Below are 19,067 nucleotides of genomic sequence, written 5' to 3'. Positions count from 1 at the left end.
GCTAAATTTGTCAGTTTGTCTTATGACTGAATCAACTTCATTCTGATACAGTAACCTGAATCAGTTATTCATTGTGCTTTGTCCCACAAAGATATCACTGGCATAAAGAAGGGGATAAAAAGGCAAATGCAGACAGAGACTGGGATTCTGTACGCAAGAATATCAAGGACACGTCTCTAGATTTAAAAATTAGAGTGATTCAGTTTAAGGGGAATTTTGGAATTTCCAAGCTGGACCCTATTTTCCCCATGGGTTAGTGTCTAAGTGACTCATCTGAACAAAAATCTTTGGAAATGAGTCCAGTATTGAGCGAGAACACTGTAACCGGCAGCCACGAAACGGGCTGCAATGTAATCCTATAGGACAAATGTGCACTGTCAATTTCTGTCCACTAAAAGTGCTATTTTTGCCGCTGACAGGCTCAGATTATTTGTCTAAGTGTCTGACAACATTATGGAAATGATCCCTTTCAGAGGGAGACCTTTTTGTTAAAGAGTAAGATCCTTTTTGTTTAACATGAAACAGCCCCGGTATTGCCACCGCCAAACCCACCAGACTCTATTTAAATATGAGTATTTAATATTTTATATTTTAGCGTGTATAGAGCAAGCATATTTTTTACATGTAAATGGATAAATTAAGACTTTATTTCAACCAAACCAGAGTAGTGGTTGTTGGAACAGTGGACAGACGAACCGAGACGGACCAATACTACCATACTGGACCGATTTCAAAAACTGTTGTTCCCATCATTCACGTAGACATGAAAAAATACGGTCCAGGTTAAAAAAAAAAAAAAGTTAAGATAGTTGTTTCTATTTGACCCCATCCATAACGTTTAGGCTGTTTAAAAATGTCAACATTTATATGCTAAAAAAAGATGTCCATACATGTAAAAAAAAAAGAAAAGAAATTGACATTTGTTAACCGTTTTATTTTAACCTAGAAATAAAAACCAATACGAGGCACAGAAAATAATAAAAGCCATATTTGGATGTTATGGTTTTTGACATCATCAAAAGGCAAATTTTGGTAAATTATTATGTTTGTCAGGGTTTATAACTCTCGGGAAAAACATTTCCCACAAACGTCTTGTGTAGAAGCCTCGTAAAGGTCATGGGGTACGAAGGGCTTATTGAGCTGGACTCCCCCCCCCCAAAAAAAAAACAAAAACAAAAAAACAATTCAATGTTGAGACAACATTCAGTGGGAGGGGGATTATCTCAAGGCTACCCTGCAGGTTAACTGGCTCTGCTGACGAGACCTGATAAGAGGCCCCAGCTACATGCTAAATCTGGAAACTAACCAATGCTGGTCATACAGGAGTCAACTAAGACCAGCGACGTTTTGGAAGTATAACATCTTGAAAATGAATGAATGACTATCTACCGATGGCTCTAGATGGAGACTTGACATGACCTTTCTAACAGAAAAGCTTGTTTTTACAGACTTGGTATAAATGTCGAAGCATGGAGTGAACAGATAGTGTGTCATTCTATGATACAGCACTAGAGCCGTGCTATGTGTGGGAGTTAAAATAAACCTTATAAACTTTCATGACAACCAGCAGCAGCCGCCACACATTCCACTGGACATCTTGACGTGAATTACTCCTCCTACATGCCTCTGGGACCTGTGGTCTGTGTCTGTTGCCATGAGGAAATTGGAATGAGGAGAGTGGAGACCCAGAGGTCCCGCTGTCAATCTACTGTCTGTCCACAACAGGTGTTTCTAATCCTCCCTGCATACATATACAGACTACATGGCAACATGTAACAGTGACGTCTCTACAAAACACTCGTACACTGTGGGTGAAATTTTACAAGCTTTGGAAAACAGGGGTTATAGTCACATTCCCCAAGATAAAACAATGAACGTTTAGTTGGTTTTTTCCCCCTGCATCAGTCTGCTTTATATTAACACAGTTGTAAATATTCACACCTGGGAGCTACACAGCACAAAACACACAGCTTCACTCAAGCATCTGGGCTTAGTGCCTTAGAACATAGGCGTAATTTACAGGGGGATGGGGGGTTACAACCCCCACAATAATCAACACTGGCCAGTGCAACCCACCCCAAAAACCTATTATAATTTACTTTATATAAATAAAGACATTTGCACCATAAATTGATGCAGAAAAGGCTCAAATTGTTGCAGAACAATTCACCAGAATGCAGAAATTGAAGTGACTGACATTCAAAATTTCAATTTTGCTCAAAAGTGGAAATCTTTCCCCAATGTTGAACCCAAAGTTACACCCTTGCCTTAGAAGACAGAAAACGTTTTTTGCAAGCACATTTATATATCTTGTATAGACATTATTATCGCACAACAAATAATTTGATTTGAGCAAACTTTTTTTCTGTTCTGTGCTCATCCAATTTATGTTCTTGCAAAAAAAATCTCTTACTGGCGGTCAAAATGTCTCAGGACTGAGACACAAATATAATTCCAAATTTCTTTGTCCATGCATGTTTTCTAAGACTATTCATGATCAGCAACATTTCACTCTAAGACTTTTTGAGCAATGTTACCAAGAGTCTATCATGTGACTTTATAGTCATATTTTTTTGTCTGTTACTGCACCGCCCATCTAAATGACCTCTCAATGATTGTCTGAATGCCTAAATTAAAGCTCTCAGTCACCTTTGTCATATTACTAGCAACCTTTGGCAGCTTTACATTTAGATTAGACTGCAATTCAGAGTTCAAACCCTGGAATAAATAAAGCCACGTTTTCTGTGAATAAGTTATTTTACAAAGCAGCGTAACACCTTTTGTTTTTTACGGAAGCCCTGAGAGGCAAGTGAGAAATACATTTCTGGTGATCCCTTTTCTTAATAATAATAATAATAATATAATAATTTAAGTAATTTATACTTTATTAATCCCGCAAGGGAAATGTTTTCATCCTGTTGTTATTATTACACACATTACACACAGGCCTGTACCTATACATGCACTAATGGAGAGATGTCAGAGTGAGGGAGCTGCCCAGTTGGGGGTTCGGTGCCTTGCTCAAGAGCACCTTGGCAGTGCCCAGGAGGTGAACTGGCACCTCTCCAGCTACCAGTCCACCACCATACTTGGTCTGGGAACTTGAACCAACAACCCTCCGGTACCCAACACAACTCCGTACTGACCGAGCTACTGCCACCTGTCTGATAGATGGCCTTTTGTACACTGTTTATGACTTAATAACAGGTGAAAAAAAGGTTTTGCCAGCATAATCTAATACATTCCCTAAGTAACTTTTTTTTTTTCATTTGTAAAAACAGGTGGGGGAAAAAAAGGTTTTGGCGGGTACATTTTTTTGGTTTGTTTGTTGTTGTTGTTCAGCCACAAGAGGCTACGAAAAATGATCCTGAACCAAAAAAAAGATATTGACAAAACTTCTGTTTCACCTAGGAAAACTTTTCCCCCTTCTTCTTAAGTCATAAACACAGGACAGAAAACTATTTAGATCAGACCTCAGAAAATGGATCACCAAAAAGAAATATCTCACTTGCCGCCAGGTCCTCCGTATATTTCCCTGGCAAACACAATATGAGCAGCACTTTCAGTCAGGTATACCACTGATGCAGTGCTATTATTTCTTGAATCAAAAAGAGACACAGCACATAATGAATGACAAGAGGCACTCGTTCTTCACTTCAATAATATCAATAGATTGTTACTGAATAAATGTTAATATTGTGAGCCTGCTATGATGTCAGCCTTCTCCATACTTGGGTGGCTCTGCTGCCTGCACACTGTACAAAAGTACAGGGTGACAGGTTGCTGTACCTGTCAGTGCCTGGATGCACTGTGCAGGTCTACACTCACTGATTAAGGTAGACAAAGACAGTCCATTATCACAGCCTGACACTGCTATGAGGCTAGCTAGGGAGCCTGCTGGGAACAGTGCAGAGGAGGATTTCACATGGACACTCACACACATACACACTTACTCACTCTGTGTTTGCCTGGCATCTGGACAAGTCCCAGGTTGGTGCCAGCCATGTGAGCCACAAGCAGATATGAGGTTAACATACTGTAGGTCACAAACACACGCCTACAGTATGGAGGCCCTGTGCACCTGTGCAGAGACACATAACCACTTCTGCACATAGACACACTCATTCATTACATAATCATAACTAAGGATTAATTTGACACACCTGACAAGGACATAACGTTGTACAGATGATACCCTTTTCAAGCAAATGTTAGCATCAAGTGCTCGTTGACTAAACAAAAGACACCTATTAGAGGTTTTGATTAGTGTAAGGTAACAATTTGAGCTGCTTCACATTTATCATTATCAGCCAAGACACTCACTGACATAATGGCCTGTGATAAAAAAAAAAAAAGGCCTGAGGTCGTTCCCTTATCCTTTATCTGATTCTGAGAGCGAGTAAGAAAGTGTGAAAAAACACAAACAGAACAGGTCAGATGGGTGAGAGAAGAAGAGAGACAAAAGACAGAGCCTTTGTAGAGACAGTGGGAAGACCTATCCAGACACAACTTCATATCTATTCTGGAAAATATTGGCGCGCGCGTGTGTGTGTGTGTGTGTGTGTGTGTGTGTGTGTGTGCATGTGTGAGAGCGAAGCAGACTTCTGATGTGTCGTGTAATCATGTGTTTCTTGTCGTCTTTTAATCTCTGTGTTTGTTTGTCTGTGAAAATCTACACAGGCTTAGCACCAGATAGGCCGACATCACCACAGTCTCAGGAAAACAAGATATACAGAGTAAAGAACTGCATATGAGTTGTTGTTATTACACACTGGATAGTGCTAAATGAAAAGGTGGACACATTTTAAACCAATTCACTTTAGTTTTCACAAATTTATAATGCACGTATGTATGCATTTTTACCTTTAAGAACACTATTTTTCATACTTATGTGCACAACAGTCCAGAACAACTTCATTGGTTCGAACATCAAACGATAATGACAATGCATTTCTTGTTATTTTAGGGCTGGCAGGTTGACGTCAGAGCCTTGACGGGTTGTGTAGCTGACAGTGATCAGACCGCTGCTGCCTTGATGTAAACCAGGGAAGGGAGCAGTGCACAGTAGAGGGGGGAGAGGGAGAGACGGACGGATGAAGGAAAGATAAATGGATGATATCAACTGGTAGGGTCAAAGCACTTTACTGTACAGTGCAGTGAGCAAATATATACTTTTAGTAGAGGCTCTAGCTCCAGTGCAACACTAGTGAACTGCAGTAGCTGTAGACTCCTGTAGGTAGGGAAGAGCCAGCAGGCACTTTGACTGTTAGAAAGTGCATAAAGATGCCATATGCATTTTTGCTTTTTGGGGTTTCTCATGCATATACAGACATATTGTATAAAAAAATTGTCTGTCTACATCCCTAAATGTGCAAGCTTAAAGTTGGTGGCTTCAAATCGCTAGCTGTTTCCCCTGCTTTCAATGTTTATGCTAAGCTAGTCACCCGCTGGCTCTAACATCATGTGAAACACACAGATATGAGAATGTTACCTATCTTCTCATCTAACTCTTGGCAAGAAATTATATTATTTTGCAAAATGTCGAACTATTCCTTTAAATCCCTAATTTCAGATGTCATGGCATGTTAAGGAGCATATTTAGCTGTGGATACAAGCTTAGGCTGAGTACAGGCACTGTGGACTGTGTACAAGGCAAGATAGCTCCTCCTCAACCGGGAGGAAATAATCAAGACTCTGACATAGAATTGGTTTCCCTTGAAGTGAAAAGTGCATATTGTAGCTTTGAGGGACAGAGATGATGTAGGGGTTGGACATCAGTTTCTTTCCTTCGTTTTCTCTTTCTTTCCTCTGTAGCCATAAATGGAGAAGCAGGGAGGAATGCAGGCTGACAGCTGAGAGAAGAGAAGGGGGCTGTGGTGCTGGTGCTGCCGCTGTGTGTGCATGTGTGTGTGTGTGTGTGTGTGTGTGTGTGTGTGTGTGTGTGTGTGTGTGTGTGTGTGTGTGTGTGTGTGTGTGTGTTCTCAGCTCACAAAGCACTGCTGTTCAACCAGCCATTAGCCTATAACAGCAGGCTATGCACTGTAGCCCTGCACCGTATTGTGCACTATTCAGCTTTTTTAGCTTCTTGTAGCCACACACCACATTAGGGTTATTATTGAGCTTCATAGTATACCATATATACCAAGACTGCTTTTTTTTTAATATTACTGTGGCATTCCTATCACGCTCTTTAGGGCGTCAATCAGGTGACAAACTGTTCACTGTTGTTAACCTATTCTAGGCTAACAGTTAAAAAAAGGCATGATATTATTATTATGTTGTTGCCGAAGGACAGTGAAATCTGACTCTAAGCCAACAGGTCTTTCACATGAGGCAATGCTTTAACTGTCAGAGGCAGTGATACAACTAACCATAACCCTAACCCTATTCCACCCCTGCGCCCAATGTTCCCCCAGGTGAGCTCTGCTTTTATTCCTGTCTTTCATCGCTGTCTTTGATTTCCTCTCTGCTTTCGAGTAAACAGAAAGTAAAGTACACAAGAACTTTATTTTAAAAGTGCCTCAGTTGCCAGCATGTGACAAAATTACCTTGCTTTCTATTTCCTTAAAAAGGCTATAGCATGATTTGATGCAGCAAAAGAAACTCTCTCACTAATAGTGATTAGGGAGACAGACTTGGCCTGGTCAATTTGTTCGTTGGGATAGTCACAATATAGATGGAGATTCCTACAGGGCAGACTGTGGAGATAGCAACTACCTATAGATGATTTGTTTTACAAAAAACTATACTGTCACAGTATAGTTTTCCCCTTTGATGTGAACTGTTATTATATCCTTATTATGTTCAGAAGGGTGACACAAGGATTTCTTCTTGATAAATAAGTGGAGAAACATAATGAATCCAGATGATTCTATACACAAGGAGTCACTGAATGGATTAAATGACATGCTGTGGCCTTTGCAATGTCCAGATCTCAATCTAGTTGAATTGCTAAACCCGCTTTACACGCTCCGTTTAAGCGCCTGTCTCATTAAGCCACTCTCCTGAAAGAGCCCGGTCTGGCACTTTAAGGGAATTTTCTACCTATATATAGTATAGTTGTGACATCACAACCATACCGAAGTCCTGACAGCTCGGTTAAAGGCACAGTTTCTGAATACGGCCTGTGTACATTTCTCTGTGGGTTGAGCCTTTTGATACTTTCACAGTATTTATATAGCACATCAACCTGCTTTATAATTAAAAAAAGACATGGAAATCTCACTTTTTACAGTATGAGATCTTTAATGGGAGGCTTCACAGGTGTAGTAACGTGACTTTTGCAGCACTCTTATCACCATCATCAAAGCCACTAAGGAATACAGTTTGGAAGACTAGTGTTCCTTCCTGCAGTATGGTTCAGGGACTTGAAGAATCTATTACAAGAACTAAAGCTGTTCTGGAGGCTTGTGGTGGCCCAATATCTTACTTATTTACTTACTTACTTTATGTTGGCTTAAGTTTTAATTTGTCACCCATCTGTATCCATTTCATTCCACAGAATAACTTACTCCTCCAGCTCTATGTGTTATGGTGGTGGGGGTGGGTGGGGGGGATGTGGCATCAACATGACATATTCCACAGGGACAGGCTGGCGAGACACAGTTTGCTGTCACATCTACCAACGTAAACAATGAAGGAACCCAAGAACAAAACAGACAAACAGATGGACAAAAAAATCACACATGGACACTGTGGACACATACACATTTGCTCAGACAGGGGGAGGGTTAGGATAGGAGGAGGGTTAAGAGTTAAACAAAACATGCTGCCAAGAATATTAAAATGACAGCATGGTTAGATCCAATATCAGCTTGCCTATGACAGTGAGCAGACAAGAATAGCATAATTTTAAAACAGGCAATGAGCTATTACCTGACCTGTGTGAGTGTGGGACTAGAAAGTGGCACAAATATGTTTAGCACTCAGCATCAGACAGCTACTTTAAAACCTGGGCAGAGAAAAAGTCATCAGCCTTGTATTTTAAACTCCACCGAGTTAATTAGTTTACATTCCCCCTCCCTGTCTCTCCCTGCTCTCTTTGCTCTGCACTTAGCTGATGGATGGTCGACTCCCACAGCCAAACATCCAGCTGTTCACCTCCCTCCTCTCCTCTTTATTATTCTCAGCCTCCCGTCTCTCTTCTCTTCTGATGTCCATAGAATTTCAGCAGCTCTGACTCCCTTCTCTGCCCCACTGTTCACCTTCCTCACTTCCTCCCTTCCTTAATCAGCTCCAAGGGCCTTGCTTATGAAAATGATCGCTGACCTTAATGTCATGTATTATTTAACAGTATGAGGGTTGATGGTGTGAAAGGTAGTAACAAGTTTACAGACCCACAGCTGGATAGGAATACAAAAAAATATCAAGAAATAGTTGATGCCCAGGCCTGGTCCACCTAACGTTCTTATTTTGGTTAGGTAGGTAGGTAGGTTAGGTAACAAAAGTAACTTTTTGATATGTCACATAATGTTAGTTATTACCCAAGTATGGAGCATTGTGTGTTTTAGTACCACTGGTGGCTTGGCTATAAGCTCAAATGTAAATATAAAACACTGAGGTTCTTCAGGGGTTCTGTAAATATTTCTTGTGGTATGCCACACGGTTTAGTCCTGGGCCCTATTGTTTTTTGTGTGCATGCTGCCATTAAAGTCTACCAACTGAAAACCAGCCATCCATCCATGTTTCCATCGCAGATGACACGCAACTCTTTATCTTTTAGTCTTGTATATTGCAAGACAGTAAGAACCTGATCAAACATCTGAAACTGGTTCAAAACATAGCAACAAGGATTTCCTCCCAAACAAAACTGAGAACGCTCATCACACCTGTGCTCAAATCTAACCACAGGTTGCCTGTAACTTATAGAATCAATTTATATGTGGATGTACTAAAAAGATCACTGTGCGCTCCCATGAACTGTTCCTCTGTCCAGGACTAAAGCCTACAGTGATGCTGCATTTAGTCACCAAACTCTGGAACAGCCTCCCTGTAGATTTAAAAATGTGCACCTCGCCCTTCTTACAACCTTTACAAGAAAACTTAAAATTCATCTTTCAAACTTGCTTTTCCTACCAAACTATTACTTTATTTAAAATTACCCACAGCATTCATTGTTATTCATTAATACATTAATTTTTATCTCTTACTTGTTCTTCCTATTTATTTTATCTGTATTTTTTTCATTTTTTTTGACACAGATTGTATTTTAGCAATATTACACGAGAGGGTTTGATTTAACATTTATTTGCACGACAGTGAAGTGCCAATAATATGACGTTAAATCAAACCCTCAAGTGTAATATTGTGATTATACAACAATGTTTACCAACAAAATAAAAGTTATAACCAAACTGTATTCATATTGTGGGGCAATTTGCTCTCAAAATAAATAAATAAAAAACCAGACAAAGATAATTTCTAGTCCCTCCCCGTTTAGTCAGCCAGTCAACTTAAGCTAACGTTAGCTTTGTAGAGATTGTGGAACTTCCCAAACTGAATAACTACCGCACATATAAACACAAAACTGCTTTGCTAGCTCAATCTTGTTGTAACTAAGATATCTGCTGAAAAAAATTAATTTTTTCATCGACAGATATAGCTCCTGTACTTCCGCAAAAATCACATTAAAAGCCAGGTGTGCTCAAATGGCTCTGGGTGTGCTGTCATGCTGATATGAGCACGTTCTAAATGTCTAGTTGACCAATCAGATTGTCTGATCAGATATACTTGTTGTATAATGAACGATACACGTGTGTGCAATATAAATGTACGTTATTATATAAAAACTAGGAAATGTGAAATATTAATTTTCAATATTAATATTTGAATAATATTCAATATTATTTATATTATGGTCACACTTCAATATCATTTATATTATGGTTAATTACTTTTGCTATGTTATTTAATTACATATTATTCAATACTTTACTTTACAATACTTACTTTACAATACTTTTTATATAATGTCACTTTACATTCATTCAGTACTTTTTGCACATTGTCTGTTGTTTGCCTGTTTGTTTGTTTGTTTGTTTGTTTGGTTGTTTGTTGGTTTGTTTTTATTGTGGAAAAACTGCTGCTGTAACAAGTGATTTTCCCCATTGTGGGATGAATAAAGTATTATCTAATCTAATCTAATATCTGGCCCTTTGTATTAAATATTGAATTCATATCAAAGAACATGATGGCCCAGACATGTTATTTTGTATTTGACATTTGTAGCAACGTGTCAATTTTCATATATTTGGACTGCATTCATTATATATTTCGTCTTGGCCTAACATGGTCTTTGAGTCTTCCTCAGCTGTTTGTCACTGACTGACTGCCTTGCTGTCTAACAGAAACAGGGTCTCAGTGAGTGTGGCCGGACGCTGGCCATTACACAGGCTGTTAGATTAACAAGGCATGGATCTCGGAGACAGCTGGTTCCACTGGAGGAAACATTCACATTCCTGTCCCATCCCGGAGAAGTCTGAATCACTCCATGTTGGAGAGGAAACATGGAATATCATCAGCAACAGGTGGACAGTGGAGAGTGGGGCTGGATGGAAACTTGCACTTCATGTTTGTTCTTAGTGATGTGTGTTTGCCCTAGTGCTCAGCAGCTGCTCAGGGGACCACTGGGCAGAGATGTGCTCACTCTAGGTGCTAATCAGAGCCTCTGATGAAGAAAATCTGGATCCACTTAGAGGGAAAGCGCAGAGAAAACTACAGCACACGAGTCATTAGTTGAGGCAAGCATTTAGTGTGATATGATATATAGTGTGATATTTAGTATCATGATAATCTGGCTAATGCGTGTGTGTGCATGTGCACAATTACAAATACTTTTCTGTCTAATGAGTAATTGTGTGCCTGTTGTGTGCATTTGTGTTCTTTAGTATGCATCCTCGTATGTAAACCTATGACCAGCAATGAACGTAATAACATAATCATTTCCTGTGTAAAAAAAAAAAGAGGGCAACCTCTGTGTGGCCAAAGGCAAAGGCCAGACACGCATTCTGAGTATAATTTAAAATACACAGGGGAGTACTCCATGTGTGTAAAGATTTGAACTGAAAATAACCCTATGTTTCTCCTGAGGGAGGAGCCAGGGGAGAACGGGAGAAAACAAATCTGCCAAACAATGCTTGAAAATGTATCTTGTATTTCTCCAGGTTGGGTATCTGCAGAGGCTCAGATGAGATAACTGTTTAGGCTCCTTATCTTCAAATCATGTCTAACATTTCTAGAAAATAATTTCTGTACAATATGAAAATCAATTACCGTAGTAGACTCTTGAAACTTGTGCTAAAAGCTAATGCTGTGTAATCTAAAGCCCTATTCGCACAGGACTAGTATTACCTAGGGATTCCTAGTAATTTGTAATAATTGCGGAGGTCATCTGTGATCTTAATCCTGTGCGAATCTGCCATGTCCGTAATTTGTCAAAAATTCCACTGTAAATTACCGACCATATTTCGGTAAGAGATGTTTTGACTGTGTTGACAATTATACATAAACTTTTTGACAAGAGCATTGACATCATATGTGGGGGATAATGTCAGTCAATTCAAGTAAAATACAGACTACACTTAACCAGTGTGAATGCGCCCCACGAAGGACAGACTCGGGGGCTGTAAATCACGAGGTCCCCTCGTAATCGTTTGCGAATAGGGCTTAAGTGATCAAATCTGCATATATATATATATTTGTCAATGTTACGTTCCATTGTATTGTAATACATAAAGTCAGTGCCATGGTGAGTGCTACTCAGCCTGTGCAAACAGTTATCTTCTGTTTGTCATGTCTGAGCAGTGACTAGAAAGACTACAAAGAGACTACAACGTTTTAACAGAACGCCTGTGTTACATACAGACGAGGAGGATCTAATAAACACATTTTTAAAAAAGCTTTCAAGTTGCCAAATGGTAAATGTAGGTTCTAGTAATTGTGGAGTCTAAGTTCTTTCTTTATTTTCAGGTAAATGTTACACTACACAGTTAAAAACAACATGCAGGCTCTTTAGGAAGACAGGTGACATGAGACAACTGGCCAACGTTTACAAGGTTTTATTAGACCTTTGTCTGTTTATATATCAGTGTGTGTGTGTGTGTGTGTGTGTGTGTGTGTGTGTGTGTGTGTGTGTGTGTGTGTATGTGTTTACAGGGCTACAAGATGACACCACCATGAGGCCACGAAATCTTCCATGACAACATCATAATCAGAAATGTCTCCAGGAAATAATCACATTAATTCCATCCTTCCCTATGTTCTTCCTTCCTCTCTTTGTCTCCGTCTTCCTTCCTTCCTTCTTTATTCCTCCTTCCATCCTGAAATGCTGCAGTATCTCAAAGTAATTGCTGCTTGTCTGCTATTAGATAATAAGAGGTGTCTGAGAGTGCTTTTTAACAAGCTGCACAACACAACCTGTTATTAGATTTGTCAAACAAATAGCATGTCAGAGGTAAAGAGAGTGGACATGACATGAAGACATGTCTCTCTGTATTCTAATTGTGGTAAACATGGAGCTTTCAAACAGGAAGAAACTCATACATCCTGATGATACTATGCCTATTTTTAGATCATTAATGACTTGTGTTGTTGAGAAAAGAGTAATGTGATTACTTTTATACTGAGTAATATGTAATGAGTAATTCACTTGCCCAACATTGTTCATGACTCAATGAAGATATTGCACCGTCAGCTTTTCCTCTCACATCAAGGCAAACGGGCCAGTCAGTTTTTATTTATTAGGCAGCTGCTTGTTTGAAATTTTTTTAACGGGAGAGTTCCGGTCAAACCAGCAGACCAGGGCTGTGTTTTTAATTTCATTTCATTTCTATGGTCAAATATTTTGAGATATTTTTTATTTATTAAGCAGCTTCCATCTGACTATATCTGAAATAATAAAGTTTGTATGATTTAATTTGTATTTGTTTCATTTATTATGTTGAGAAACAATACAGCTTCCTCATCAGTCCATGTTTGTCTGTTTCCATTGCACTTTGTCACATTTTGTTGTTATCGATATGCCAATTTTTCCAACTCAGTCAAGAGTAAATACTTCTTAGTGATATTTAGCCTTTTTTTTCTTCAAAAAAAGTGTTTTTCATTTGCAAATTGAAAATGTGAATATAAATAGGTGGATGGAAAGGCACTTAGTGTGACAGTGAGCCAGGACCTGGGAACTGAAGCTAACCATATCTGATTTTAATATTTACACCTGTGCATTTCCAACTGTAACAAGTCAAAGTGTCTTCTGTGAAAAAAAGGCCTGTTACTGTGGATTTTAAGCTGGGTGTTAACTTCACTGTTTGTCTTAATGTTTATAGTCGGGTTACTATGATAGGTACAGATCAGGGCTTGTTACTAACCATGAATATACAGTCACAAAAATAACATAAGCAACACTCAAAAGTGAAGATGTTAAAGTCATGTCGGTGTATGATGTCAAATTGTCCAAAAACTAGTGGCGGTTCTAGACCATTTCAAATATATATATTTGTGCTATATTTAGCACAAGTGTTACATACTATACGTCCATAGGTTTGGTACTACAAAAGACCAACGATACACATATCAGGAATAACCATTAAAAGAAATGTATCACTGAGCATGAATAATATCCCCTCTTTGGGGATAAAAGTGGGGTTAAAAATGTATGAAAATATTTGCCACAGTTAGGGGGCCAGAGCAGGGTCGAGGCTTAATATTACAGGGGCACTGGCCACCATTGCCGCCCCCCCTCCTCCCTAGAACCGCCACTGCCAAAAAACGTATTGTGTTTCTTTCCTCGTGGTAACATGCCTGTTCACTCCACACTGTCAGCACAAGGCAGCTCCACTCAGGTTCACCACTGTACTGTACCAGCCACCCTACTGTTTTTAATGACACCATCTCCCATTACCCATTCCTCTTCCATGCCTCTTCATCCTCCCCCTTAAGCCCTCCTCCTCCTCTATCTCCACCTCCTCTTTTCATCCAGAAAAGCCCCTGCCAACAGGACGGGGAAACCTAACTCACTGTCCTTTCATATGAAACAAACCTGTGCCCTCTCCTCTCTCCCCACCCCTTCCCTTGTGCCTAAAGTCTTTCTCTCCCTCTTTTCTCTTTGTCCTGATTCTTTCAGTCCTCCCCCCCCCCTCCAATTTTTCAGCCTCTCTCCCTCTCTGTCTCTAGTGCTGGTGGTTAGTAGGCTTTACCGCACCATTGTTCTGGCATCCGCACATTTCCGGAGGCCGTGGCTTACAAAAGCTTCGGGAACACACTCTCTCACTCCCACTGCCTAATGCCAACCCTCACCTGCCCACACAGACACACACACACACACACACACACACACACACACACACACACACACACACACACACACACACACACAAAACCCCATTCCTTCACACACACCTCTTAGAAAGGTGAATTACAGAGGATTTACCTCAATCCTCTTTTATGTGAAGTTTCCCTTCCTTGCTTTCTTCCTACTTCCTTCCATCCTCCCTGCCTTCCTTCCTTCTTCCGAAATAATGAGTGGCTCCCTCCCTCAGTTGAACTTATCACATCACTTCATGTAAAGTCATTTGTGAAGTGACATTCAAAACAAGTACTCAGGGGGGAAAAGCTATATTGCCATTGTCATTTTGCTAAAAAGCTAAAAGGGAAACACAAGAAAACTTCTGCAGATGCACACACACACACACACACACACACACACACACACACACACACACGCGCACACACACGCACGCACACACACACACAGAAAACATCAGTAGATCAACAAAACCCCATTCCTACACACACACCTCTTAGAAAGGTGAATTACAGAGGATTTACCTCGATCCTCTTTCATGTGAAGTTCCCCTTCCTTTCTTTCTTCCTATTTCCTTCCATCCTCCCTGCCTTCTTTCCTTCATCCGAAATAATGATGTGTGGCTCCCTCCCTCACATCACTTCATGTAAAGTCATTTGCTAAGTGACACTCAACACAAGTACTCAGAGAAAAAAAGCTGTATTATCATTGTTGTTTTGCTAAAAAGCTAAAAAAGGAAACACAAGAAAACTTCTGCAGATACACACACACACACACGCACACGCACACACACACACTCCTCTATCCACCCCCACCCACCAGAGAATAACAATAGAAATAGAAAGTGAAAAGAAAAAGAGAAGAGAGGAGGCACTGCTGGTTCTTTTGTCCCTGTGATCAACCTGAGTCCTTTCACGCTCTCCTTCTCTCTCTCTCTCAAACACACACACACATGCATACATTCGTACACACTCCAATTAACCCGTCTCTGCCCTGGGTTTTTTTGGACGCAACCCTTGACCTGGGAGCTTGTCCTCAGAGGCGTCAGGACTCTGAATGGACAGCTCCCTATCTCTACAATGACAGCGTGTGAGCTTTATAGACACACACGGACACACACTTCATGTCAGACACACCTTTCCGCTCTGAAACACATCCTTGGCTCCCATTTTCTCCCCTGATTTCGCTCTAATACAATCTCAGCTGATCCCATCTCTCTCTCTGTGGCTCTTATTACCCATTTCCTCTCCACACACTTCAATCTTTCCACATCAATCAGAGGTTACAAAGATGTTCTCTTATGTCTCTGACCCTTTTCCTTTGACTCAGTCTCTTAACTTATACCGTAAATACTTGGAGATAAAAGGGCTTCTGAGTTAATTGCTGAGGTACAAGATGGTTTTTGGAATGAGATGAAACCAGAACCAAAGACGAGGAGGTTTTCATACAGCCACCACAGAACAAGCATTAAATCGGGGCATGGCTGCAGCCAAAAACATAATGCTCAATACACAATTTAAGATATATATATATATATATCTTCTATAAAGTTTCTTTGACTACCTATGGAAACCTGAACCTAGATACTAAACTAATAAAGATATTTGAATCTATTTATCTCATCGATTAGGCCTATATCAATGTATTTTGAAGGGGTCAGCCCCTCTTCTTCTTTTAATTGATAGGGTTGCATTTAAAAACAATAATGTGTCTTAAATAAAATGTGTACAATGTCCCCCAAAATAGTAGAAAACTGAGCCCTGCTTACTTCAAAACAGTAACTAGACCACAGAAAAACACAATACAGAATGTAAAATACCACAAAACTGTTCTAACTTTGGCAGAAAAGGAGCTAGTTAACGCAGGAGCCCATCACTCATGTTAAAAAGCAGAATTAGAAATTAGAAAATACATTTCCAAGGGCTTTAAGTGTGTATATGTTTTTATTGTTACTTTACAATGTCGTTCCTCCTGATCTACAAAAGAAAAGAAGAAAACCTGAAGAGAAACGTGCCAAGGGTGCTGCTGTGTGTCCTGAAAACGATCGGAGCCATCGTAAAGAGCAGCAGTAGTGATCAGTGCTAATGGCTGAGGAGCCACCCTGGGTGCTAACAGCAGGTACTAATAGACTTTAACTGGAGCAATGAGCCCATTGTCTTCAGCTACAGGGAACAAAGCATTAGGATGCATTTTATAGAGGGTCATTAGTCAGATAGATCTTTAGCTAACTGATAGCATTGAGCACACATCCACTTTGCTTGGAGTAGTGCAGGTGTCAGGCAACAGTACTGATGGCTTTTCGCAACTTTTTTGTGTCTTTTTATGGCTTCAAATGAGACAAAAACAACTGATCTAGTGGATAGAAGCCTTCATCAGGTACTGTGTGGTTCCCAGCCTTCCTTTATTTCTGTCACCCACACACATGCATACACACATACATATACATGCAGCACTGGACACACACGCATCCAGAAGGGTCTTAAACAGTGCTGGAGGTAGGTGTGGAGTGGGTGTCTCTATTTGCGGATTCAGCTGGGCTGTTTTAGGAGGACCATAAAAAGAGTGACACCACCCACAGAGAGAGGCCGACAGACAGAGACAGAGACGACTCCACAGACCCGGAGGGCACCAGGGGCCCTGAAAAAGAAACATCTTATCTCTTTGCAGGGGCCCCAACACTCCCATCAGCCTCACACCCACCATGTTCAGGCTACTGTTTCTACCAGAGCTGTTGCTTGTTTCTTGCACTGTGTTTAACTGGGGACTGTTCTGTATATTGATAGAGGCTAAGAGATGAAACTGCCAAGTCTGCTCTAGAAGTCACTGTGACAGACAAAGAGACACATTTCATGAGTGTACTTCAATTCATGTCTTTTATAAATGTAGTTTTGGCTTTGACTTGTACCTTTTTTTGCACTTTGGAAGAGGTAAATATATGAAACCATAAGTGCAGTTTTGTAAAACAACTTGCAATTTTGATTACCATTCACTAAGGTAATAAAGGGGAAGGGTTTTCTGGTCTCCAGCCATTTCACAGCAAAAATGTTACTCTTAAAGGACAAAGCAGCCTCTTATCTTGTGTTGAAATCCTTATTATCTTAACATAAGCTTGAGATATACCTCTTCTCAATGCATTCTCACTTGCAGACACCCTCTGGAACATTAAGTGCCAGGATGTTGAAAACATAACCAAGAAAATAACTGATATGGATTCACATAATGAAATAAGACTTAAACTCAACATCCAAGGTCTTAACATGAATAGAGCCTACGCTCCATTTTTTCCAGAGACTTATCAAAGAAAGCCCAGTGACCTGGAGACAGCTGCCAGCCTTTATATCCGCTCAGTGAATCACTTCTGAGGATTTGTTATACAGCAGAAAACATGGGTTGACTTTAAAGGGCTCTGTGTACAGTCTACTTACCGCAGACGAGCATTACCAGTGGCGCTTGCATCTCTGAGCACACCTCAACCCGCGGGGCTGCAGGCAACCTGTGGCATGCAACAGTTTGTGATGAACAGTAATATAGGCTACCACAGATAGCTACATTCAACAGGCACCGAAAGAGTTTGGTTTTTTTTTTTTATGAAAATGAAATATTGATAAAAAGTTGTAGTCCCTGCAGAAGAACGCACACTTTGCGTGAAGTTTGGCTTTTATTTTGTCCAACTTTTTTGTGTTTTCTGAATCCACTATCAGTTTCCGCCATATAGAATTGTCTACGGACCACTGTTCTGGTCAGTTCCTCTGTGCTGTTTAATTTGAAAAAAAACCATCACTAGCATACTCTCAGTCAGGTGGGACTACGTAAAGCAAAAATGTTTTCAGCGGTCCAATGTGTTAATATATCAGGCAATATTAGGTTGTCTTTAAACTTTAAAAGATAGTAGGCTAAGCTAATCGAAAAGACGACACTCACCGTGCTGTTTCAGTCTGTGTTGTGTACGACTACAGTCTCCCTCCTGGTCCACTTGCTGCAGAGTAGCCGGACGGATGCGAGGCTGAGCGGCGATGAGAAGTCCTCAACTCCTGCGGCTCTCCGCTGGAAACCCCGTGCTGGATTCGCGGAACGGAGCAGAGCAGAGCCGTATGGGAGGTCGCGAGCCGCGGGGGGGCTGCTGACTGGATGGTCGCGTGTAGAGTCCCCGGGTGGGCGGAATAAGGTAGGGGTAAAAAGAAAGATAATACGTTCATGTGGCACAATAGTTTTAACTTGACCACAGTTTTTTAAAAATAAGCCCTTAAAAAATAGTTGAGATGTCCATTTACAGCAAAAATGCACTTCCATCAATCTGCCTAGATTTGCCTCCATTAAAGTAAAATAAAGACCTTTATTTAATAACTTATTTTATGTGCATGAGCAATGTGTAAAACCCAATGAACACAATAATAACAACGATTATGTAATATTCTTTTGTGAAACAAGCTACGTTTATGCAAAAGTGATGAAATGTCACTCTAAACATACAGTATACTAAGGTAACAAATGCTGATTGGTTACTCAGGTGTTATTCACATGCAGGTGCTTATTGCCTATTGTTAGCCACCCTGTAGTGTTCAAATCAAGTTGTTAAACAGCATGTTGTTGTCAGAAAGTTCAAAAACAAGACCAAAATCTACAACAACTAAAGGTCAAATAAGAAAAAGTAAAATACTATGCAGTGCAATCTTTGTAGAACTATAGATCAGACTTGTTCTTCTGTGTTTCGGGGGAACTGCTTAACAGTTCTTTGGGTAATTGATTTTTTTTTAGTGGATTTCTACAAACA

General features: G+C 40.2%; 1 protein-coding gene across 1 annotated transcript in view; it reads right to left on the bottom strand.

Annotated features, from left to right (window-relative positions):
• The window catches only part of lamb2 (laminin, beta 2 (laminin S)), a 51,643-nt gene extending 33,356 nt beyond the window's left edge, over positions 1-18,287 (bottom strand). The window contains exons 1-2 of the mRNA XM_078254300.1: positions 18,218-18,287; positions 17,722-17,789 (exon numbers count right to left, since the gene is read on the bottom strand). Of these exons, the coding sequence (XP_078110426.1) occupies positions 17,722-17,752 (31 nt within the window). The 5' untranslated portion in view covers positions 17,753-17,789; positions 18,218-18,287. The remainder of the gene's footprint in view (positions 1-17,721; positions 17,790-18,217) is intronic.
• Between the last annotated feature and the right edge of the window lie 780 nt (positions 18,288-19,067).

Source organism: Sander vitreus, chromosome 7 (assembly GCF_031162955.1).
Source record: "Sander vitreus isolate 19-12246 chromosome 7, sanVit1, whole genome shotgun sequence".
NCBI lineage: Eukaryota > Metazoa > Chordata > Actinopteri > Perciformes > Percidae > Sander > Sander vitreus.
Note: the sequence above shows the minus strand (reverse complement) of the source record. Positions and strands in the feature narration are given on the sequence as shown.